Source organism: Tachypleus tridentatus, chromosome 2 (assembly GCF_004210375.1).
Source record: "Tachypleus tridentatus isolate NWPU-2018 chromosome 2, ASM421037v1, whole genome shotgun sequence".
NCBI lineage: Eukaryota > Metazoa > Arthropoda > Merostomata > Xiphosura > Limulidae > Tachypleus > Tachypleus tridentatus.
The window spans coordinates 16,875,126-16,902,937 of record NC_134826.1 but is presented as its reverse complement, the minus strand read 5'-3'; the positions used below and the strand labels follow the sequence as shown (position 1 = coordinate 16,902,937).

Genomic DNA, 27,812 nt, shown 5'->3' with positions numbered 1-27,812 from the left:
TGACCAGCTGCCTTCCCTCTAGCCTTGCATTTAAAAATTAGGGATAGCAAGCGCGGATATCCCTCGAGTAGCTTTGTGCGAAATTGAAAAAAACAAACAAATACACATTTCGAGAGTAATGGCATATGGAAAAGACGGAAATGATACCATTGTTTGTGAGGCGTTATGTGAAGTAGGTTATGTATTCTTTGTGAGAATAAACTAAACCAAACCATTCACAAAACAAATGACAACTGTTTATAGGATAATTAAAGACAAACCACATTTGACCCTGGGCAGTCAGGTAGAGGAGAGGTAAAAATACATATAACATTTTAGGCTTCCCCACATGATCAGATGGTTAAGGCACTCGACTCGTAATCCGAGGGTCGCGAGTTCGAATCCCCGTCGCACCTAACATGCTCGTTCTTTCAGCCATGGGGGCGTTATAGTGTTAAGGTCAATCCCATTATTCGTTAGTAAAAGAGTAGCGCAAGAGTTGGCGGTGGGTGGTGATGACCAGCTGCCTTCCCTCTAGTCTTACACCGCTAAATAAGGAACGGTAGCACAGATAGCACTCGTGTCGCTTTGCGCGAAATTTGAACCAAACCAATATAGCTGTTGTTGTTGTTTTGAATTAAGCACAAAGCCACACAATGGGCGATCTGTGCTCTACCCACCACGGGCATCGAAACCTGGTTTTCAGCGTTGAAAGTCCGCAGACATACCGTTGAGCCACTGGGGGGCACCAATATAGCATTTTAAAAGCGTTGTGGACAACGATTTGAGTATTCGGTGTGAAACTGAAGCCATTGCTCAGTGAATAAATGTCTTTTCATTTATCCAGTATATTTCATGTTACTCTGTAGTAACACTGTAGATTTTGTGAAAAATGTAAAACCGAAACTCCAAATCATAGGGTAAAGAACGTAACGTAAGAACCTATGAAATATGTTTGCACTCAACTGGTTAACATGTATAATTACAACTAAATAATGCGCAAATTTAACAGTTAACATGAATAATTGTAGGTAGTTAACGCGCGCACTGACCGGTTAGCGTGCATAATTACAACTAGATAATGTGAACATTTAACGGGTTAACATTAATAATTATAGGTAGTTAATGTGCCCTTTGACAGGTTACTTTGCACAACCTCTCATATCCACCAGCAAATGTACAAACACTTGATATACTGTGCATACGGACCTTTATTTGACATATGAATAAGAAACGGACTAACCCTATAAGTTATATAGCTTATAAAAATACGTTTTCAGAGAGACTACATCGAGGCGTGCGTGTTTCATTCGTTACATTTGAAGACGTTTAGGAGAACGAAGAATCGAGGTTTTTGAACAAAGAAGTTTTATTAAAAAAGCTTTTAAACAGTTGCGAGAAGAACAAAAACAAAGTGTTATAAACACTACATGTTTCGACTTTACTATCAAGACGGTCCCCGCTAGTACAGCGGTATGTCTCCGGATTTACAACGCTAAAATCAGGGGTTCGATTCCCCTCGGTGGGCTGAGCAGATAACCCGCTGTGGCTTTGCTATAAGAAAAATACACACACACACACTTTCAAGATACCCGGCGTGGCCAGTTGATTAAGGCACAGAACTCGTAATCCGAGAGTCGCAGGTTCCAATCCCTTTCGTACCAAACATGCTCGCACTTTCAGCTGTGGGGGCGCTATAGAGTTTCGCTTAATCCCACTTTTAAGAGTGCAAGTATGTCTCTGATCTTTATAGAATGTATTATTTGCTGTTAGAAATTGGTATTAGGCCCATTACATATTAAAACTCCGCATTCCTTATCTCGTCCATTAATAATTTTCAAGAATTATAACCCTCTTTTAGAAAAACAATTGCCCCCAACTAGTACAGCGGTATGTCTACGGATTAACAAAACTAAAATCAGGGGTTCGATTCCCCTCGGTGGGCTCAGCAGATAGCCCGATGTGGCTTTGCTAGAAGAAAACACACACAGAAACACAGTTATGTCACTCGTCTTTATAAAATTTATTAATGTATTATATGCCATAACAAATTGGTACTAGGCCTACTACATATTTAAACTCTACTTTCTCAATCTCGTCCATTAAGAATTTTGAAAAATTAGAAGAGAGCTCATACAAATAATGATCCGACTTATGCTATGTTTATCGTATCCCAGCAGGCCTGATGAGCTATGGATCGAGTAAAACGCGTCATCGACAGAGGATATTACAAATAAATTAATGTTGTAATACAATAAACTCTTCAATTTTTTTACAAATCCATAATGGGTAAGATTAGGAATGTAATAGGCCTAATACCAATATCTTATGAAAAAAACTGATTAAAACTATAGCTTTAGTGCATAGTCTGATTTAATGACATCTTAATAGGCCTAACGCAGGACTTATAAGCTACATATTTTTGTTCGCCGTCTTTGTGATAGGTATTGTGAAATTACAGCATACACGTATATGGTACACTTATCTCTTATTATTAACCAGAATGTACTTTCTTATTCCTTGTAAGGCTCGGTACTACACAATCTTTATGAGCTAAATGTATTCATTAACACACAGACTATTTAAATTCTTAATAGTACATATACCTTCTGAAGACGACCAGGATGGTATCTACGTTTTGCAGGTAACACATATTTGGACCTTGAATAATAAAATATGGGTGCAAACATTTAGGCTTAATATCTGCTTTCCGTACGTGTAAAACAATTAGTGAAGCTGAAGCTGATTATTCAGAACATATTTTTAAGCCAGATGTTCTGCCCAACCCAACTCAGATTTTACCAATTATGAACACGAATGGAATCGAAAATTCTCCTAATTAGTGCTTGGGGTTCGTGAGGAGACATCTTTGTACCAAATCCCATGTACGTTGATTGACATACACGTAAATATCTCAGGAAAATTCCACATTCTGCTTTCTTGCTTGCTGACAAAAGAGGAAAATACAAATAATTGTCTATATCTGTGGAACAGGCGAAGAATATGCTTTTTTGTTAACTCTGACTCACCCAAAAAAATAATCTTAAAAATAAGCAAATCAATTGTTTATGTTAATGCCTCGGAAACTTAAATTTATATCAATTTTCATCTTTATTGCTGTAAATAAATAAATAAATTATCACCACAGAAGAGACCAACGCACACATTTTTGGCTGTTTGACAATTTATTTTTTAAAGATTGAGAGATATTTGTGAAAGTATTGGACTAAAACATAACCCTACCAAGTTTCAACTTACTTTATCGTAACCCTACCAAGTTTCAACTTACTTTATCGAGAAATGAAGGTTTGTTTGCTTTTAATTTCGCGCAAAGATACTCGATGGCTATCTGCGCTAATTTAGCAGTGTAAGACTAGAGGGAAGGCAGCTAGTCATCACTACCCACCGCCAACTTTTGGGCTACTCTTTTACCAACTCTATATTAGTGGGATTGGCCCTCACTTTATAACGCCTCAAAGGCTGAAAGGGCGAGCATGTTTGGTGCGACCGGGATTCACACCCGAGACCATCGGATTATGAGTGCAGTGTCTAAACCACCTGGCCATTCTGGGCCGAGAAATGAAGCAATGATGATTGATTGGAAAGTTTTTAGAATAAGAAGGAAAAAAACATATAATATAAAAGTTAGTAAATATCTCAGTGGAGACGTAATAAATTATTACACTTATTAAACAAAAACCTCGATCGGTTGAAAAAAATATGGGTCATTTGTCACAAGAGTTTCGGTTCTTTAACATCATTCTTTCTATTTCAATTTTTCTTTGTAATTCACTGCGAATTAAAAAAAAAACAGAATAAATTTTTTTCGAGACTTTTACTTAGAATATTCGAGAAATTTCTTTGTCTTCTTCTTGTTATAACCAGCATTATTACAAATGCGGTTTGAAAAACAGTTCAAGGAGACATTCTGTTTAATGTTACCTAAACCTAGTGTCGTAACTTAGAAATACGGTAATTCTTTTACATATTGACTTGTTATTTGCGGTTTGTAAGTCAGTGGCGGCGCCACTGTTGTAAGCATATTATTACAATTGTTGTGTAAAAAAGTTGAGCTCGTTTCGACTTTAAGTATGTGTCTCGTTTGTTTTTATAATAAGTGGTAATCTGATCTCTGGCAGAAGTCTAGAAGGTGTTATTTAACCAGCTATTCAAAAATGAGATTACACGTTTTAGCATCCGAACACTTCTTACGAAGCCTATTCTTACGTGTTTGTGTACTGTTCCTGAACGTGTATTATACCTTATCACTGCTAAGGATAAGAATTGTGAAGAGCATTGTTGTTGACTCTACGAATAAACAAAATCAATTTACCAATGAACAGATGTGTTGAATATTCGTGTTTCCAAATTCGTTAAATTGAACAGCACGTGCACCAAATAAACTAGCTTGAAAACGTTTCTGCTTTTTCTTTTGATAAGTCAAAAATTTTTACTAGGACAAAGCAGTGACGGCAACTAGTTAAACAATATAGAGAGTATACAGAGACTAACCTGTATAGCGATAAAGGTAATTTACTACTTGTTCATGCAAAGTTTTTTAAGCCTAATCTCACAACAAACACGTTTTCATTCATTTCGAGGCCCTCTACGTCACTGGTCGTCGCAAAGTTATTAAACCAATTTGATTAAACAACAATATGACGTTCTTTTTACTCAATGTAATACGAAGTGTGTGTGTTTCTTATAGCAAAGCCACATCAGGCGGGGAATCGAACCCCTGATTTTAGCGTTGTAAACCCGCAGACTTACCGCTGTACCAGCGGGGGGCTCAATACCAAGTACTTGCCTTTTTCAGTAGAACCAATGTAACCTTTCTAACAGCCAGTGCATAATATCAAATAATATTTACTGTGCGAGGTAGACAGATGGCAAGAGGACATTTTGGCACACTTGGTATGTTTACACGTGGCTTATGTAATTAGTTTTTAAAAACATTCTGTGAATTACAAAAAGTAGCAGCACGTTCCTACATAATAATTCCTTTTGGTTATTAATTTGTTTACGAAAGGCTTAATATTTCCCAGACATTTTGTGCGGACAATGAAATAATATTTTTCCTCAACTTTCTTTCAAAATGTTTGGAATGAAACTTACAAAACTGAAATAGAAGCCAGTGAATGTGTTTTTATTACACACTTCACATTCAAACTTACCATTACTGTTCACGAGCTATTGTATTTCACCAATAAACTCAAAATTGTCATTCTGTGCTCGTTAATGGTAAGCTTCAATAAAATCGACTAAGAAATTAAAGCAGGGTTGTGAGTTCCAATGTTAGGAACTTCTGGTTGCAAAGAACATCCTTCTATATGAAGGCAAGCCATACAAAATATCTGGAGGTTTTCTTAATAACCTGGTGTTCAGACATAGTTTTTCTTAGAGCTTATTAAACTCTCAATTTCAATAGGTATCTTTGTTATTCAGCTTCACAGTTACTAGCAGAAGCATAATGCAGCTTTATACATATAGCAGAATAACTTAAAATGTCTTCCTTCTTAAAAAATCATATTTATCTGCCTTTACAAAACCAGCTCTTTCATTTCATTTGGCAATAACAAAAACCAAAGTTCAGCCTTACAATCAACAAATGAAGCTTGTAAATTTACTGTTCTTTCTGTCGGTAAGGTTTCATTGGTTCTAACAAAGAATACGCTAAACAGAGATTCCCAAATAAGTGTACTTGAACATGCTCTAAGAGGATGTGGCTTGTTCTTCAATCCGATTGGCTTAAGATATCGTTTCTCAAAATTTGACATCTATAATCTCTTAAATAAATAAATATGGTTTCTTGCTCACCCCTTCACTTTTATAAATGAGTAAAAGAGTAGTTTGGTTTGGTTTGAATTTTGCGCAAAGCTACACAAGGGTTATTTGCGCTAGTCGTTCCTAATTTAACAGTGTAAGACTAGAGAGAAGGTAGCTAGTCTTCACCACCCACCGCCAACTCTTGGGCTACTCTTCTACCAACGAATAGTGGGATTGACCGCCATATTATAACGCTCCCACGGCTGAAGGGGCGAGCATGTTTGGCGCGATGGGGATTCGAACTCGCGACCCTCGGATTACGAGTTCAGTGGTTAAGGCACATGTCCTGGCCATGCCGGGACTCTACAAAATAGTACCACTGCGGAGCATTAATAGAATAATTGAAATTAATCCGGCTATAACCTTAAACTAATTAAAACATTAAAATGTGATGTCGGTTCAATAGGGTATATACCATCTCAATAAAACTGCACATTTACACATTGCTTTGATTAGATGCACAGGAAAAAAAAAATCATTCCCTTGATGGACTGAAAAAATTGAAGGAAACGCTGGTGGTAGATAAACTGGACCTTCTTCTGGTCAGTAGTTCAGAACTAAGGACGGCCATCTTCAGTCTTAGAAGACCCGGCAGGGCTAGGTGGGTTAAGAAGTTCGACTCGTAATCTGAGGGTCGCGGGTTCGAATCCTCATTGCACCAAATATGCTCATCCTTTTAGCCGTGGGAGTGTTATAATGTTACGGTCAATCCCACTATTCGTTGTTAAAAGAGTAGCCCAAGAGTTGGAGGTGGGTGGTGATGACTAGCTGCCTTCCCTCGAGTAGCTCTGCGAGATGTTCAAAAAAAAAAGCAAACATCCTCAATCCTAAAAATTTCCAAGTAGTTAGTCCAACGTTCGCTAGGACACCCCTACTCTTTAAAATTCCATTTTCGATTTTTCTCGTTTAATCCGAGATTCAATGACGACCATGAACTAATTTAACCTTTAAAAAAACATCAACATTTTTTAATGCTTCTCATTCGAAGAACTTGTTTCACAACAGAATTATGTATTCACGAGACGTCGTACGTGCATTCTGTGCTCAGTCTTCGTGATAGATAATTCAGATAACTTTGTAATCTGATTATCTGTTTTCACAGGTCGTTTCATTTTCATCATTAAATTTCTGTTGTCTCTTAATACACCAAGAATTGAAAACGGCATTCTGTACGCAGGATGGGAATGCATCCACGGTGTTATGAATCTGTAGTTACCAAACGTAATTCCAGAAACTACAAGTTCGATAAAGCACCACAAGTCTGCAGTTGTGTGAAGATGGCGTACAGAACAATATTGAAAGTAACATACAGGGCAAAATAAACGCTCATTTCGTATCAGTTACTTTATCAAATGCAAAGGAAAAAAAATGGATTTTTATTTACCTGGATAAAATAATTATTTTTTTTCCTTATTTAATAACGCGGCTTATCTAAACTTGATCGTAATATTAAAAATTCGATAATTGTAATAATATGGTACAAAGAAACCGGGTATTGCGATAGTTGTTTTCAGCTGGTAATTTTATGAACTTACATCCCTAAAATCCGGGGCTTGATTCCCCGTCTTTCATATATCAGATACCCTAATGTATCATTGCTTTAAAACAAGCAATCAATCAACATATTTCTTTTGTTTATTTTTTCCAGTGGTTTATAAATCAATTACATGAAGGGTATACCTTTTGTCATATTGGTGTTTAGTACAATATAAAGAAGATAACTACCGAAGTTTAAACATTGTAGAAACTCTGTTTTACTAATCGTACTTAATCGGTTGACTTCTCACTTATGGTAGAAATTAATCCAAAGATTTTGCTTGAAGAAAGGCGAAAGATCGAAGATTCGAGGCTTTGGAGTTCATATTATCACATCTACTGACTAGAATTTGATGCGGATCGTTTTGAATTGGTCATGAATGACCAATAGGATTTAGGTTTTCGATGTCAGCAAACAGATCTGAACTTGAAACAATATATTCTTTGTTATTTTTGACAGATTTACTATTGTTCGTCCCTCAGTGGTCCAGCGGTAAGTCTTCGGATTTACAACCCTAAAATTAGGGGTTGGATTCCCTTCGATGGATTGAGGAGATAACCCAATGTGGCTTTACTATAAGAAAACACACACAAATAACTTACTGTTATATATTTATTCTAATATCTATGATTGTTTTAGTTAAATATATATTTATAAATCCATGGTTTGTTTTAGAATTTCGCGCAAAGTTACAAGAAGGCTATCTGCGCTAGCAGCCCCTAATGTAGCAGTGTAAGACAAGACGGAAGGCAGCGATTCATCACCACCCACCGCCAACTCTTGGGTTATTCTTTTACCAACGCAGAGTGGGATTGACCGTCACATTATAACGCCCCCACCGCTGAAAAAACGAACATCTTTGGGGGGGATTCGAACCCGCGACCGTCGAGTTCCTTAGCCATCTGGCCGCTAAATACTTGTAACTTGTATTTTTAAATCCGTATTACGAGTGTTCCGCCTATTCTCTAAACGTATGGATGATCCAGAGTGTAATAATCAACAATGTACTACGTGTACGTGTAAAATACGAATAATTTCCGGTATTACTGCTAAATGAATTTTAGAGAACCTCGCCTTAAATTGTATAAACCGACGTACAAAGAGACAGTTAAATATTATTGTTGGTTTGCTACAGGTAGTGTGCTATAAACCTTGGAAGCTGCAATTATGAGGAATGCTCATTAATCGTGAAAGTACAGATACTTGACAAGGAACGGTGTTAGATTTCGAACATTACAAAGCGTTTTACTTCTGTAAATTAACTTCAACTAAATAGTTGACCCGTTAAGTGAGCTTAAAATTAATTATTTCATCGTAAACCGTCGATAAAATATTCAGTTCCAGACCAGATAGAACACTCAATATTGTCTGTAAGTTTGTAAAACAATTAAAAATAAATCGGTTATTTGTTATAACTACTTGCAAAACCGTTATTATAAACTGTGTTGTTTTTTATACATTAAAATATGTTTATGTTGAGAAAAAAATTGTGTGTATCACTCGTGTTGATAAGTTATCGATACTTATCGACGTTTTATTAATTTCTAAATTTGAATTATAATTAACTCGGTTTCAGGCTATTTCAAAGCATGATATATTATCATATTTAACATAATAAATTGTCATCTTGTCCAGAATAAATTATAATAGGTAACAACTTCCACATAATTTTTTTGTTGTTTTTGTTTTTTGGTTCCAAAATGTTTCAATTTTCCTGGAGATTGCATCACGTTTAAAAATGTTTCATACTAACAAGATTCTATTTTCTAAGGATCGCGTGTGTGTTTTCTTATAGTAAATCCACATGGGGCCATCTGCTGAGTCAACCGAGGGGAATCAAACATTTTCTAAGGAACGATTCTTTTTTGGGCTGGAATGGTATTCGATGAAATCGTGGACTTCGGTTTTATTGACATAAAAGTGTGTGTAGATTCTATAGCGAAATATTTACTTTAACAGAATTGCTAGTCCATTTTCTTCCTAGTGGCTCAGCGATAGGCTTGAGAACTTATAATGCTATAATCCGGCGTTTGATACATACAGTTGGCAAAATGCAAATAGGGCTCATAGGGCAAAATGGGCTCATTGGGTAGGTTCAGGCTTAAAAAGAACAATTAAAATATTCTTATTTATAATTATAAAGTTGGCGAAAATCTTTTGTCGTTATATCTTAACATAAATCTGTTACAATTAAAGTTACAAATTACACAGCACAACAATTTTTTTGAAAAGTTCTTGCTGACTGTGACAGGTACCTGGTGGGTATTCACAAATATAGTTTTGGTTTTGCTTCATCACGTAGGAACTCTGAGAAATAGACAGTTAACTGTTTACCGGCAATAACGTATTTAATTGCGTTTATGTTTGTAATACGCTATTAAGTTCAACATAATTAAAAGTGTTTTGCTCCTGATTTTGGTTTATATTCAATGTCCGGTGCATCACGTTGCAGTGTCCAACAGTAGTCAGCAACCATTGACGGATTCCAGTTGCCCTGATATCGTTTTTCCATTGTAGCAATGTCCTGGTGAAACTGAAGATTTCGATGAAACGGTACGTGATGGGCAAATTTGAATGTGATTTTCGTGATCAGCAGTCAAAAATCTATAAGGAACACCTAACAGTGTTCAAGAAGCAAGACCTTTGTTGTGCAGTTTTATTCGATAGTTTAAAATTTTGATTTCATTTGGTAAACTTCTCTCAAATGTACCAAACAGTTCATGAAGCAGTTGTTTCGAAAAACAATGGAAGATGAGTAGCCCACTTACTCAGTTACCTGATACACAAATAAATTATTAGTTACGATGAGCCTATGTTTCATTTAAGAACCGAACAGCATCTGACTTAAGGTTTCGAAATATTCTTTTTTAAAGAATGTTTCCCGTACAGTTTTTTCAAGTATTTATGTCTTGAGAAGCAATGCGATATCATATTCAGTGATGTTCTATTACCCAGAGAAATATATTGATAAAATGCAAAATTGACAAACATGTTTCAGCCAAGTTTCTAGTCAGCCAATGTACTTTACTCTTATGGTTTCGCCCGATTTGAATAAAAAAATTTATAAATTCGCATCGTAATTGTGTAAAAAAGAAGCAGAAGAAAAACTTGAAAGCTGATGACGAGAAACCCACGTGTTTAGTACTGACGAGACTCAATTTACCACTGTCAGGATTAACTTATGATGGAGCCGCTAACATGAGTGGTGCGTACAGTGGATGCCAGGCAAAAATAAAAGAGAAGCAACCGTCAGCTTTGTTTTTTCACTGCAGAGCACACAAGGCTAATTTAATGATGTAACATGCAGTTGAAACTTGTGAATGTGTTCGAGATTCTATCCAGTGAGTACATTAACTTGGTGTCTTGCTTCAGAGGCAAATACAAGACAATCTTTGAAAGTATTGTATCATCAGACAGCCACAATGGTCCAGTTAAATACATCCGCCCACTGTGTCCAACACGCTGGTTGTGCCGTCTCTCTGCAATTACATGTGCTAATGATCACTACAGTGACATTGTTGATTCTTTGTCTGAATTAGCAAATGAAATATCAGATGTAGCAGTGAAAGCACGAGGTCTGCTGGACAGATTTGACAAAGGAAAGACAGTTTTAGAATCGTTGACGGCTCAGCATCCATTAGCTGCATTAGAAGAACTAAACCGTACATTCCAAGCCATATCAGCGACAGTATCTGGAATGATTGAAGCATCTGCAATGACAGTTGAGCAATTGTGGGTATTTCGAACACAGGAAAATTACAACAAGATATTTGATGAAGCTGAGAAAAAGGTGACTTCCCTAGATCTGGCGTCTATTGAACTACCACGCATTCACAGACCTCCCAGAAGAATCACAGGTGATGGCTCAGCACACCATTCTGCAACAGCTAGAGATTACTGCAGAAGCCAATATTTTGAATTTGTGGACACAGTCATAGAACATCTGACCACTAGATTCAATGCAGACAACAATGACTTGAGGCAATATCTGGCACTTGAGAACTTGATCACATCTGGCAAGATTGACAACTCGGTTATAAACTTCTATCCAGAAATCTCTGCACAACGGCTTGAGTTTCAGTTGCCCATTTCAAAGGAACAACAAAAGCAGTATCTCTGAAAGGTGCGAAGGATGCTTACTGTAAAATGCATGAAACAAGCCAGCAGATGTTTAGTGAAGTGTTTCTTCTCATGAAAATTTTGCTTGTATGTCCAGTATCCAGCTGCGAATGTGATCACAGCTTTTCTGCATTAAGACGGTTGAAAACGTGGTTAAGGTCAACTATGTCTCAGTGTCGCTTCAACCATGTGGCAGTTTGTCACACTCACAAAGATGAGGTCGACAAGATAAATATATAAGAGCTTATGAAAGAATTCATAAACAGATCATCACAAAGGAGGTCTACGTTTGGGAACATGTAGACTAGAGGACTAAATGAATCTTACTTCAATGAAAAGTATGAATAATTATGTGCTACATTGTATTGATGTGTAATATTCAAGAGTTCACAAAGACACTTTAATTATTTTTATCAAACAACATGAACAGTTTTTCAGTAGATATAAACTTATCAAGGGTAATTACTAATTTTATTAATATTTGAAAACCTAATTCATACAATGAAAGTTATTAGTAACCTTGTCAAGTATAATGGCCATCTTTTATACTGTGCAGTGTGCAGGAATAAATTCATGTGGCAGTTAATTTGTGACACATTTGTTTTTATTCTATTAATATTTTGAAAACTGTTCACAACACCTCACTTATAGAAACGTTGAAGTATCGTGGCAACAAGATTACTCTGTAACTGCATGTTTACAGCTTTCAGGTTCACATAATCAGAGTTTATCAATTTGCAAATTGAACAGTTCACATAAGTGGTTGCAAAAATCATCCTTCCCATGGGGTGTAAAAAATCTACGCCCCTGCCTACAGGGTATTTTCCATTATACGGGGCTCCTTCATAAAGCTGTCATGTCTAAAGCACACCACTTCCCCCTGATTTCCTACGTTAATAAGCCCTAGGAATATTCCAGACCGTTGCATACTCTTCTCAAACGCAATGATGTTTCACTTTATAGATAAAAATAAACGCAAAACATATATTTAAATAGCTAGATTCATTGCTAATATCAGACTGAAGTTTCGTTTTCCTATAGATAGAATGAATATGACATGAAGTTGGTATTAGTTATCTTTGAAACGCCAAGGTATGAGAAGATGAACTTAATTTCATTCCATATGATTCTGGTTTCTCACGAAACTTGAATATTCAAAATAGTTTTAATATAACGTTGTTTACTTTATTTTGTTTGCTTTTCAATACCAGAACTACCGATTTAAAAAGAATTTGCTTGTTTGTTTTTCGGAATTTCGCACAAAGCTACTCGAGGGCTATCTGTGCTAGCCGTTTCTAATTTAGCAGTGTAAGACTAGAGGGAAGGCAGCTAGTCATCACCACCCACCGCCAACTCTTGGGCTACTCTTTTATCAACGAATAGTGGGATTGACCGTCACATTATAATGCCCCCACGGCTGAAAGAGCGAGTATGTTTGGCGCGACCGGGATGCGAACCCGCGACCCTCAGATTACGAGTCGCACGCCTTGACATGCTTGGCAATTTTAAAAAGAAAGAGCATACTCTGAAGTAGAAAAATTATTATTGATGGGTATATTGTATTAACGTAATATTACTATACTGTTTTTCCTGTTTATGATATTATATAAAACTAGCTAAGGTAGCTATTGTAAAAGCCCTCCAGTGGCTCAGCGGTATGTCTGCGGACTAACAACGCTAAGAACCGGGTTTCGATACCTGTGGTGGGCAGAACATAGATAGCACATTGTGTAGCTTTGTGCTTAATTCAAAACAACCTGTTGTAAAATTACCATATTTTTTTTATGAAAACGTGAAAATAACGGAGGTCTGAGAAAACTTCAAAGTTCATATATTGTCGGAAACAAGAAGATATTTTTAATAGCGCAGCTGTATTTAGATTCCAAACCGGTCAAGGGATGGAGATATGAGCTAAACGTTTATTATGGAAAAAAAAAATACTTAGAGCCATTCTTTGAGCCGTAATGAAGAGAAACCCACTTGAAGTAAAAGTATATCTCTGCTTGTTTACTAAAAGTGTTACTACCCATTCTAACCGTCTTGAAATATACACTTCACGAGTTTCGTTGAACGATAAGCTATCTATATTGCTTTCATAAATCTGAAAGTATGTATTTTCAAAGCTCAGCTATTGTCTGAAGTATGTAATATGGACGAGCATCCTCGAAAACTATTTATGCAAGTAAAACTGAAATACGAGAAAAACTTGTTCATAAATGTTTGTTTTTGTTTTTGAATTTCGCGCAAAGCTACTCGAGGGCTATCTGCGTGAGCCGTCCCTAATTTAGCAGTGTAAGACTAGAGGGAAGGCAGCTAGTCATCACCACCCACCGCCAACTCTTGGGCTACTCTTTTACGAACGACTAGTGGGATTGATCGTCACATTATAACGCCCTCACTGCTGAAAAGGCGAGCATGTTTGGCGTGACGGGGATGCGAACCTCATATTACGAGTCGCACGCCTGGCCATGCCAGGCCTCTGTTCAGAAATGTATATACATATAAATATAGCAGCACTTAATACTGTGTAGAATATGAAATTGTAAGAGTTTATAAAGCGACTTTCAGTTTTAGTTTATTTATCATTGTTAAGCAAAGTTAATAAATTATGTATCAGCAGCACTAAGAGCCAAGTCTGACGGATGGTTCTTAAAACTTTGAATTCTTGGTTTGTGTCCCGTTATCATAAGAAGTAATAATAAGTTTGATCCGCAATTTCTGGGGCGACGTGTATTGTATACGAGTGACTGTCAAGTAGCCCAAGAGTTTGGCGGTGGGTGATGCTGATTAAAGCTATCAGTGCAAAATTAGAAACAGCTGGCGTTGATAACCCTTGAGTTGCTTTACACAATATGCAAAATAACCATAAACCTAACAAAAAGCATTTTTTTTGGAAACGCTATGAAATTACAGTCGCTACAAAACTGTTACAAAGGTGCCTTGTTCTGATGAGCAACGTAAACCTGAAAATTGTGTCAAATAAAGGTTTATTTTTACGAGCTATATACTCTACACAAATGTATTTCACATATACATGCTTTTACGATTCAAAAGGCTCGCAATGGCCAGCTGGTTAAGGCGCTCGGCTCGTAATCTGTGGGTCGAGGGCTCGAATCCCCATGCTCAAACATGCCCCACCTGTGCCAGATAGCCTTCGTGTAGCTTTGCGCGAAATTAAAAAAAACAAACAAACCAATCAAAATGTCCAAATTAAGGCTACTGTCACAGGTTGTACGTTTTATAAATGTGTAAGTACTTTTTTGTTTATATCGTAACGTTTTTAAAAATAAAACTTTGGAAAATTATTAGTACCATTTTACTCATAATCTCTTTTGAACTAATAGAATACCATGTAGATGGTGCTGACATCTAGCATGAAAAGTATATCACTATTACAACATTGAATAATGATTTTAAATTGGTAAACTGGCAAGGCCTGGTGGTTAGGACATTTAATTCTTAATCTGCAGCTTGTGGGTTTAATATAACAATGCTTTCGAAATGGTAAACTGGCAAGGCCTGGTGGTTAGGACATTTGATTCTTAATCTGCAGCTTGCGGGTTTAATATAACAATGCTTTTGAAGTGGTACATTGACATGGCCTAAAGATTGGGGCATTTTATTCTCAATCAGGTTGCGGGTTCGATCGAACAAATGTTTTTAAAATGGTAAATCGGCATTTTTGCAGGTTGTGGCTTTGAATCCCATCTCTGAACATTCTTGCTCTTTCAGCCTTGACGTATTATAACGTGATAGTTAATCTCACCATTCGTTGGTGAAAGAAAACGAGTAGCCCAAAGTTAACGCTAGGTGGTGTTGGCTTGCATTCCTTTCTCTCTGTGGATGAGGCACTTGACTCGTAATCCGAGGGTCGCGGGTTCGAATCCCCTTCGCACCAAACATGCTCCTCCTTTCAGCCGTGGGGGTGTTATATGTGACAGTCAATCCCACTATTTGTTGGTAAAAGGGTAGCCCAAGAGTTGGCAGTGGGTGGTGATGACTAGCTGCCTTCCCTCTAGTCTCACACTGCTAAATTAGGGATGGCTAGCGCAGATAGCCCTCGTGTTGTCATTTTGGGCCAACACAGAAAGAGTGAAACGTAAATTTAGCAAATTTTCATTGTTTTCGGCAACCGCAACCATATTTATTATGTTTTTATGCATGGCGTGCTTTGGCATTTGAACGCATATGACCAACATTTATTTTTAACATTGTGAGAGTTTCCAGGGACATAATCACCAAATATTAGAGGTACTTTAATAAAAAAAATAAATGAAATACAAATAACTGATTTCCCAACAGGAAGTGAAACTCTTGGCATATACCTATCAACCCATTAGATGTAACCTTTGTTTTCTGAGTCGGGTATTCCGAAACCTCGAGCCATCTATACAAACTCAGTCCTCGAAAATCTGGCCATTCCTATCTAAGAAGGCATTAATAAGTTGGAACGATATAAAAGGTTGAATGGAGTTCTTATTCTTATGAACACTTATGCACACCATTAAAGGCCTTCTTATACTAATACTTAATTTGTATACTACTGAGATATTTTTAGAAAGACAAGAATTCATATTTTAGCAAAGAACACAATAATTTAACGAACGACCACCGAATTCTAGGAAAATGAACACAAGACACCAATGAAAAACAAACTATTCAATTCATTGCAATATATTTCATATTATAACTTGCGTATAACTGAAAGCATACCTGCATTGTATCAACAGAAAAATAAATTCCTGTTAGAACAGTACTCACCAGTATATATAAAAACGACTGGTATGGGTAGAGAAACCACTATGTAGAGGAGCGAACAACGTCGAAACATACCAGCCGTTCTTACATATATAATTTTTTCTACAAGTGGGTTTTCTCGTCATCGCGGAATACTCACTAGTTTAACTTCTGGTTAAAAGGAAGGAAAAGCTAATATTTACATGATTGTAATGATTTATAAATGTCAAAATGGCTGTATTATTGGGTACTATTTGATGTTAGCAAAAACTATGTTTTTGAGTTTTTGAGTCCTATGTTTCAAATTACGATATATTAAGACTACTTTAATTCTATGACAAAAAGGTTATTGCTACACACAACCGTTTATCTTCAGAAAACATCAACTCAGTCACTGAAAGTTTTTAACCTATCGTGTTTATCTCACAGAACGAACGCGATTATATTTTTGTTTGTCTGTTTCTGAATTTTCCACAAAAGTACACGAAAGCTATCTGCGCTAGCTGTCCCAAATTTAGCAGTGGCAGACTTGAGGGAAGTTACTTCTATAGCTACTTGTGAAGTTCTAAACCCCTTATAATTCACACAGTCTCTAAAGTATCGATTAAGTCCAACATTGTCCCCTAGTACTTCTATAGCTACTTGTGAAGTTCTAAACCCCTTATAATTCACACAGTCTCTAAAGTATCGATTAAGTCCAACATTGTCCCCTAGTACTTCTATAGCTACTTGTAAAGTTTTAAACCCCTTATAATTCACACAGTCTCTAAAGTACCGATTAAGTCCAACATTTTCCCAGATAATTCTGTAGCTACTTGTGAATTTAAAAACCCCTCTATGATTCATATAGTCTCTAAAGAACGAACAAAGTCCTACATTGTTCCAAACTAGTCCTGTAGCTAACCCAAGAAGGACGAGAGAGGATCCAGTAGGACACCCCTTGTCTTGGTCCCACTAGCTTGTGAATGGAGACTATGAACATAATTTCAAACAAGACGACTAACGGTTTGAATAGGGACAACACCACAACCCCAATGTCAGATATGGATTAAAAGACCCCATAAATCTACTCATATTAGGACTGCATGACATTTCGGATGCATTTTAATTTCCCTTAATGCCCCAAATAAAGGAGTTCAGGGGTTGTACTATGCAGATAAAACTCCTTCGGTTCCATGTTCTAAATCCGGTCCTGTTGAATCCACCACTGTGGTAGAAAATTTGCAGACATTCTGAATTAATCCTCGTTGTGCGTTTGTGGATTGGATGTTTTAGAGGTGTATTCAGTATTCTTTCCAACAAACAGACAACATGAATTGGATGTTTTAGAGATGTACTCAGTATTCTTTCTAACAAACAGACAACATGAATTGGATGTTTTAGAGATGTACTCAGTATTCTTTCCAACAAACAGACAACACGAATTGGCTGTTTTAGAGATGTACTCAGTATTCTTTCTAACAAACAGACAACATGAATTGGATGTTTTAGAGATGTACTCAGTATTCTTTCCAACAAACAGACAACATGGATTGGATGTTTTAGAGGTGTACTCAGTATTCTTTCCAACAAACAGACAACATGGATTGGATGTTTTAGAGGTGTACTCAGTATTCTTTCCAACAAACAGACAACATGAATTGGATGTTTTAGAGATGTACTCAGTATTCTTTCCAACAAACAGACAACATGAATTGGATGTTTTATAGATGTACTCAGTATTCTTTCTAACAAAAGACAACACGAATTGGATGTTTTAGAGATGTACTCAGTATTCTTTCCAACAAACAGACAACATGAATTGGATGTTTTAGAGATGTACTCAGTATTCTTTCCAACAAACAGACAACATGAATTGGATGTTTTAGAAATGTACTCAGTATTCTTTCCAACAAACAGACAACATGAATTGGATGTTTTAGAGATGTACTCAGTATTCTTTCCAACAAACAGACAACACGAATTAGATGTTTTAAAGATATACTCAATATTCTCTCCAACAAACAGACAACACAGTCAGCAAAGTTGAGAGCTCGTAAAAGTTGTCAAATCACTTGACAACATACAAAAACTGATCTTTTGAAAAATAACATTAAGCAGGAATAAAATATTATATTGTCGTTTAAATAAGCATATGATATTGTATTATCAGTTATATATATATATATGTTATTTTATTACCAGTTATATATATATATATGTTATTTTATTATCAATTATATATTCATGTTATTTTATCATCAATTCATTTTTTTATATGTTTATTTGAATGTCAGATAAAATTTCTTTTAAATTCTTTAGCGTAGAGTGCCGCGAATGGTTGACACATGTCACATTTATCTTTTGAGATCAAAATCTGACATGTGCAACCTCTCATACTCTTAGAAGAAAAAATTGTGATTACTGATAATCATATACGATTAGTTAACTCAAGAAGTAACTCGTTCTCGTTAAGTGTTAATTTTTCTTTACACATACATAGAGCCGACTCAATCTGAATTATTCAAAGACAACTTTCCGCATAGAGACGATATTCTGTTTTTAATTTTCCTTAGACATTTATATTATTCGACGTATCAGTCAAATCGTTAACAATTTCAGTCGAAAAACAAGTACGCTTTCAAGGTGAACCAGTTACGAAACTGAATACTTTTAACTACGTATGTTGTTTGTTTTTTTATGTGTCGATAAAGTAATACGATTTTTTTCATAATATATAGATCCGTGTGTTAACTGGAACTTGAAAGTCATATAACCAACCTCACGACACTAATCATTTTGAAACAGAGGGAGTTAAAAGGTTTTGTTTTCCAATTTTCCCTGCCAAAAAAAAAAAATAAAATTATTTGATCCTAGCAGTTGCGCCCTCTCTGATTCGATAGATTAACAAAGACATCAGCAATCACCGCCACACTTCGGCTACTCTTAACCAACTAGGCCTGGCATGGCCTAGCGCGTTAAGGCGTGCGCTTCGTAATCTGAGGGTCGCGGGTTCGCGCCCGAGTCGCGCCAAACATGCTCGCCCTCCCAGCCGTGGGGGCGTTATAAAGTTACGATCAATCCCACTATTCGTTGGTAAAAGAGTAGCCCAAGAGTTGGCGGTGGGTGGTGATGACTAGCTGCCTTATCTCTAGTCTTACACTGCTAAATTAGGGACGGCTAGCACAGATAGCCCTCGAGTAGCTTTGTGCGAAATTTAAAAACAAAACAAATATAGACAGCGACAGTAGATTTAATTAACTTTTATTTTAATGAAAGTTTTCCCGTAAACATTAAATATATCATAAGTATGTAGATAGCGTGTGTGTGTGTTTTCTTACAGCAAATCCACATTGTGCTATCTATTGAGCCCACCGAAGGGAATTGAACCCCTGATTTTAGCGTTGTACGTCTGTAAACTTACAACGCTAAAAACCGGGTTTAGATACCCGTGGTGGGTAGAGCACAGAGAGCCCATTGCGTAGCTTTGTGCTTAATTCAAAACAACAACAACCATCGCTTTTATAACTCGCCGTGGCCCGAAACTGCGGTACGAATACTTGGAGCAACGGAACGAGAACTCTGAACCTACGAATTCATAGTCTGAGCATACTAATTTCAGGGACAATCTTGGAGTTACAAATAATATCAAGTGAGATTACTTTATAATTTAATGACATATTAATATACATTATTGAAACTACAGTGATGGGATGTCCATGAACGTTTACTTTCCTCCCACAATAATGGCTCAGTGGTAAGCCTGAAAGCTCAATGAAGCTAAAAACCAAGTTTCGATACTCTTTTGGGCACAGTACAGATAGCCCATTGCGTAGCTTTAAGCTGAACGACAGGCAAACAAAAACCTTTAATTTAAGACATTTTTTAATAATTATATCACTAATATCCAAATTTAATTCCTAATTAACTTTATAAGAGTCTTCTAACTCATTCTCACACTCATACCTGGAATATATTATCCTCCCTTAACCTTGACAGCAGGATCTTCGGTTAATGGCTTTTTTAGGCTTCATTAAAACACACACACAAACATAAAAAACGACCGAAGTATAGTATATTTTTTTGCAATTTCGCGCAAAGCTACTCGAGGGCTATCTGTGCAGAAGTATAGAAAAAAGATAAAAATCATAGGATACCCCACAATCAAATCCTCATAAAATACAAGTTTCAAGATACTATCTACTGCAGGAATGCCATTCAAATATTTAGGCCTACAAATCATGGACCAAGCGTTTCCTAATTTTACCTTCACATACAACGTAACTATTTTCGATTTTTATACGGGAGGTGCAAAGTTGAATGCCTTAAGGCTTTAATTACGACCAGTATTTATCTCTCAAATAAATGCATTTATTTACTGCTTTGAGCTTAAGGGGTATTTCGAAACGTAGTTAGATCCGGGCATTAGATAATTACCACGTATAGTTGAGTTTTGAATCAGCATTTTGTTGAATATTTCTATATGATTTCTTCTCTTCAGCTTTGTATTTTTAAGCATGATTGATAATATTCAGTAGAGTCTTAATAAGTATACTTCTAAATACAGGAGTTTGATTGAACAACTTAATAAGTATACTTCTAAATACAGGAGTTTGATTGAACAACTTAACAAGTATACTTCTAAATACTGGAGTGTATTTATTTTAACAACTTAACAAGTATACTTTCACATACAGAAGTGTATTTATTTTAACAACTTAACAAGTATACCTCCACATACAGAAGTGTATTTATTTTAACAACTTAACAAGTATACTTTCACATACAGAAGTGTATTTATTTTAACAACTTAACAAGTATACCTCCACATACAGAAGTGTATTTATTTTAACAACTTAACAAGTATACTTCCACATACAGAAGTGTATTTATTCAACAACTTAACAAGTATACTTCCACAAACAGAAGTGTATTTATTTTAACAACTTAATAAGTATACTTCCACATACAGAAGTGTATTTATTCAACAACTTAACAAGTATACTTCCACATACAGAAGTGTATTTATTTTAACAACTTAACAAGTATACTTCCACATACAGAAGTGTATTTATTTTAACAACTTAACAAGTATACTTCCACATACAGAAGTGTATTTATTCAATAACTTAACAAGTATACTTCCACAAACAGAAGTGTATTTATTTTAACAACTTAATAAGTATACTTCCACATACAGAAGTGTATTTATTCAACAACTTAACAAGCATACTTCCACATACAGAAGTGTATTTATTTTAACAACTTAACAAGTATACTTCCACATACAGAAGTGTATTTATTCAACAACTTAACAAGTATACTTCCACAAACAGAAGAGTATTTATTTTAACAACTTAACAAGTATACCTCCACATACAGAAGTGTATTTATTCAACAACTTAATAAGTATACTTCCACAAACAGAAGAGTATTTATTTTAACAACTTAACAAGTATACTTCCACATACAGAAGTGTATTTATTTTAACAACTTAACAAGTATACTTCCACATACAGAAGTGTATTTATTTTAACAACTTAATAAGTATACTTCCACATACAGAAGTGTATTTATTTTAACAACTTAACAAGTATACCTCCACATACAGAAGTGTATTTATTTTAACAACTTAATAAGTATACTTCCACAAACAGAAGAGTATTTATTTTAACAACTTAATAAGTATACCTCCACATACAGAAGTGTATTTATTTTAACAACTTAACAAGTATACCTCCACATACAGAAGTGTATTTATTCAACAACTTAATAAGTATACTTCCACAAACAGAAGAGTATTTATTTAACAACTTAACAGAAATAGTTCCATTATTTCAAACATTTGTCCTGATAAAAATAAAGAAAAAAACAACATGCGTTTATCGGTTATACTATAAAAAATTTTGGTTCTTTGGGCAAAATTTTCTTTAACTTTTATTACAATTATTATAAAGCAAGCACACATTACATACAATTATTTAATTGATGTAGTAGCTGATATGTCTGGAACTTGAATTTAGCTCGGTTGTTACATTTTTATGTTACCCACGTATTTCTTAAGCTATTTACATTACATAAGCTATTAGAAAGAGCTTTTATATTTCTATGCATGTTTCAAAAATGTGATAGGAGTTACACATCATCTTGATATCAGTTAGTTAGGTTCTGGATTCTAGGATAGTGTGAATATGTAAGCTACGTAACTAAAATGTATTCTATCAAAGAACAAAAGCAACTATCTCTCTTTTTATAATTTACAAGCAAGAAGTTAAAACAAATTAAATAAATAATGAATATTATTCCCAATATTTTTTTTCGAAACCTCAAACCTGCTACACATAATTTGTCTCAAAAGCTAGGTACCAGCCACTTCTGTGCTGATATTTTCAAATCACTACAACGTAAAGACAGGACAGAGAAAATCAAACTGTTTACAAAATGATATCCAACTTTACCATCTGAATAACCTTGGTATGGTTTTTACATTGGTTTGAAGTTGTAATGTGTCTTGAAGCAGTTTCGATCTGTTCCATTTATTTTTATCCTACTTAAGAAACAAATTTTTTTATAGACCTTACCTATGGAATGCTGCACATGATACTTATCAGCCATGCGAACGTTAACATGATTTTACTACAATTTTTTTTCTAGACCTTACCTATGGAATACTACACATGATACTTATCAGCCATGCGAACGTTAATATGATTTTACTACAAATTTTTTTTCTAGACCTTACCTGTGGAATACTGCACATGATACTTATCAGCCATGCGAACGTTAATATGATTTTACTACAAATTTTTTTTCTAGATCTTACCTGTGGAATACTGCACATGATACTTATCAGCCATGCGAACGTTAATGTGATTTTACTACAAATTTTTTTCTAGACCTTACCTGTGGAATACTGCACATGATACTTATCAGACATGCGAACGTTAATATGATTTTACTACAAATTTTTTTTCTAGATCTTACCTGTGGAATACTGCACATGATACTTATCAGCCATGCGAACGTTAATGTGATTTTACTACAAATTTTTTTCTAGACCTTACCTGTGGAATACTGCACATGATACTTATCAGACATGCGAACGTTAACATGATTTTACTACAAATATTTTTTCTAGACCTTACCTATGGAATACTACACATGATACTTATCAGCCATGCGAACGTTAACATGATTTTACTACAAATATTTTTTTCTAGACCTTACCTATGGAATACTGCACATGATACTTATCAGCCATGCGAACGTAAAATGATTTTACTACAATTTTTTTTCTAGACCTTACCTATGGAATACTGCACATGATACTTATCAGCCATTCGAACGTTAACATGATTTTACTACAAATGTTTTTTTCTAGACCTTACCTATGGAATACTACACATGATACTTATCAGCCATGCGAACGTTAACATGATTTTACTACAAATTTTTTTTTAGACCTTACCTATGGAATACTACACATGATACTTATCAGCCATGCGAACGTTAACATGATTTTACTACAATTTTTTTTTCTAGACCTTACCTATGGAATACTGCACATGATACTTATCAGCCATGCGAACGTTAACATGATTTTACTACAAATTTTTTTCTAGACCTTACCTATGCAATACTACACATGATACTTATCAGCCATGCGAACGTTAACATGATTTTACTACAAATTTTTTTCTAGACCTTACCTGTGGAATACTGCACATGATACTTATCAGACATGCGAACGTTAACATGATTTTACTACAAATATTTTTTCTAGACCTTACCTATGGAATACTACACATGATACTTATCAGCCATGCGAACGTTAACATGATTTTACTACAAATATTTTTTTCTAGACCTTACCTATGGAATACTGCACATGATACTTATCAGCCATGCGAACGTAAAATGATTTTACTACAAATTTTTTTCTAGACCTTGCCTATGGAATACTGCACATGATACTTATCAGCCATGCGAACGTTAACATGATTTTACTACAAATTTTTTTTCTAGACCTTACCTATGGAATACTGCACATGATACTTATCAGCCATGCGAACGTTAATATGATTTTACTACAAATGTTTTTTTCTAGACCTTACCTATGGAATACTACACATGATACTTATCAGCCATGCGAACGTTAACATGATTTTACTACAAATTTTTTTTTAGACCTTACCTATGGAATACTACACATGATACTTATCAGCCATGCGAACGTTAATATGATTTTACTACAAATTTTTTTATAGACCTTACCTATGGAATACTGCACATGATACTTATCAGCCATGCGAACGTTAACATGATTTTACTACAAATTTTTTCTACACCTTACCTGTGGAATACTACACATGATACTTATCAGCCATGCGAACGTTAACATGATTTTACTACAAATATTTTTTCTAGACCTTACCTATGGAATACTGCACATGATACTTATCAGCCATGCGAACGTAAAATGATTTTACTACAAATTTTTTCTACACCTTACCTGTGGAATACTACACATGATACTTATCAGCCATGCGAACGTTAACATGATTTTACTACAAATATTTTTTCTAGACCTTACCTATGGAATACTGCACATGATACTTATCAGCCATGCGAACGTAAAATGATTTTACTACAAATTGTTTTCTAGACCTTACCTATGGAATACTGCACATGATACTTATCAGCCATGCGAACGTTAACATGATTTTACTACAATTTTTTTTTCTAGACCTTACCTATGGAATACTGCACATGATACTTATCAGCCATGCGAACGTTAACATGATTTTACTACAAATATTTTTTTCTAGACCTTACCTATGGAATACTACACATGATACTTATCAGCCATGCGAACGTTAACATGATTTTACTACAAATTGTTTTCTAGACCTTACCTATGGAATACTGCACATGATACTTATCAGCCATGCGAACGTTAACATGATTTTACTACAATTTTTTTTTCTAGACCTTACCTATGGAATACTGCACATGATACTTATCAGCCATGCGAACGTTAACATGATTTTACTACAAATATTTTTTTCTAGACCTTACCTATGGAATACTACACATGATACTTATCAGCCATGCGAACGTTAACATGATTTTACTACAAATTTTTTTCTACACCTTACCTGTGGAATGCTGCACATGATACTTATCAACCATGCGAACGTTAACATCATTTTACTTCGTCGGTGGGCGTCGTTCACTTTCAATGGATGCAAGATAGCAAAATATCTGTCCAGACTGATGCAGACCAGAACCATTGACGAAAGATAAGGACCGAAAGCTCTGAGGAACTGCATGATTTTACACGCTGCGTCTCCAGCCACCCATTTCATGGTGATCCTCCAGCCGATCTCCAGGGGGATCATGATGAACGTCACGATGAGATCCGCAATGGCCAGATGGAGGATCATCAGTTTGATCCTGGACTTTCGCTGACGAGTTCGGAGCAGAGTGACGAAAACCGAAACGTTCCCCATCGCTGCTACAACCAGTAATAAGCTGTAAGCAACGATTTCACCGGCTATCTCATCGTTGAATAGCAAATGTTCTGGCAAACCGATCGTTTCGTTAGTCTTGTTCGACGTTTCGTTCTGAGGGAATTCCGCTGCGATGTCTATCTCTTCCATTATTACGAATAATGGGGAAGAGGTGACGAAAACAGATTAATAAGGGTTCGCGATCAGCAAACGTTTCGGTTGAAAATCATTGTCGACAACCCAAAACAGTTAGTAAAAATCAAAGTCACGTCTACCTGGCTGCTTGAACCTCCAACGCTACTAGATGTAATATTTCTAAACCCCCTTACAGGTGTTATATTATGCAAAGCATGCTATGCTAACCTAATTTTTCTATTTACGTTATTTTACTGAAGAGTATTCACTCGCGTGACTCCGAACACTCGAGACACTTGAAGGCGACATCCATCTACCTATCCCCAACTGCTAGAAATGTAAGAGAAGTAGTAGGAAAGAGATAGAAGGTTTTACTGCTGCTACACGCCACCATTGAGGGCGCCTCTGTCCACACTAGTTGGCTTCGATTTGACACAGCCACGACATATCGTCGAGTTAATATAACTAGATACGAGGAAGGGGTACCTGTCATGAAACGTTTCGTTATGCACGCATAACATGATATTTCCTTACATTTCTAACGCAATTTCAAACATTTCTGTATTCTCTAAATACTTACAATATTATTTATCAAACATTACGTATTTCTATAAACACATCTCAACATAAAGCGTTGACGTTCCCACATTTTTGTAACACAAAAACACAACACGTTAGCATCTCCTACCAAAGTGTCAACACCGTATGATAACATATTTGCATTTCTGTGCACAGATTTCAACATAATATCCTAGAATACTTACATTTCTGTATCAGGATTCCAATGGAACTTGTAATACTTTCCAAATTTCTTCACTCAGATCTTACCACAATTGATTAGAATATTTGTGTGTCAGTTTCGTTTTAAGCACAGAAACAAAGTTTGTCGATATGTTCTATTTACTACGATAAAGAATGTTATAAACGTCTATGTATAATGCACAGTGTATAATTTATCACTCAGTCCTGTAGACACAAACATATTCGAAACTAGCTGGAGTACCATTCCCCTGGAAGGAAATTATGCAACTTTATAATTAATGAAAAGTTATCTTAAAACATGAACATTTGCTTCTCTTATATGTAATTGTAAAAATAATAAGAAAACGCCCATGAAAACTGCAAAACACAAAATGTGAAACTGAAAAGCTGTATGTGTCTCTCTATGGGACAAACAAACATACACACTGAATTTGGTGTAAGGCGTAATATATTCCATCTAGTTTAGGTTTACTGTAAGATGTAATATATTCCAACTAGTTTAGGTTTACTCTAAGGTGTAATATATTCCAACTAGTTTAGGTTTACTCTAAGGTGTAATATATTCCAACTAGTTTAGGTTTACTGTAAGGTGTAATATATTCCTGATAGTGCAGATTTACTGTAAGGCGTAATACATTCTAACTAGTTTAGGTTTACCTTAAGGCGTAATATATTCCATCTAGTTTAGATTTACTGTAAGATGTAATATATTCCAACTAGTTTAGGTTTACTACTATTGTTGGCTTACTGTAGGGTGTCTCTATGTTTTTTTCCCCGCAGTAGTTTTTAATTCGATCCAAACAGGTATATGTTAATTACAATATAAAAACGTAGGTTAATTAAAACAGTTACGACCAAAAGTACTTTTCTTATATTTGTTTGTTTTATATAAACACAAATGATTAAAAGATATACCGACTGTATTGTTTGTCAAAACAAAACTCTTAACATCACTGTTGAAAAATTTCCGAAGTATCTTAATGGTTGCATATTACACATGATGGGTCAATAAAGATGGTTTTAGAACCTTTATGAAAAGTGAATTATTAATTTTATTAACTGGAGTGCCCGTACCCTGGAAGGGTGTTATGTAAATTCATGATTAGTGAAAGGTTATCTCAGTCAGAAAAAGTTGTTTCCTTTACAAATTTTTTTTTAAAAACCCGAAACGCCCATAAAAACAGCAAAACATAAAATGTGAAACCGTAAGTTTGCATTTATCTCCT

At 35.4% G+C, this 27,812-nt stretch overlaps 1 protein-coding gene across 1 annotated transcript in view; it reads right to left on the bottom strand.

Annotated features, from left to right (window-relative positions):
• Positions 1 to 26,228, bottom strand: part of LOC143238768 (adipokinetic hormone/corazonin-related peptide receptor variant I-like) — a 51,221-nt gene extending 24,993 nt beyond the window's left edge. The window contains exon 1 of the mRNA XM_076479294.1: positions 25,336 to 26,228. Within this exon, the coding sequence (XP_076335409.1) occupies positions 25,336 to 25,839 (504 nt within the window). The 5' untranslated portion in view covers positions 25,840 to 26,228. The remainder of the gene's footprint in view (positions 1 to 25,335) is intronic.
• Positions 26,229 to 27,812: the final 1,584 nt, after the last annotated feature.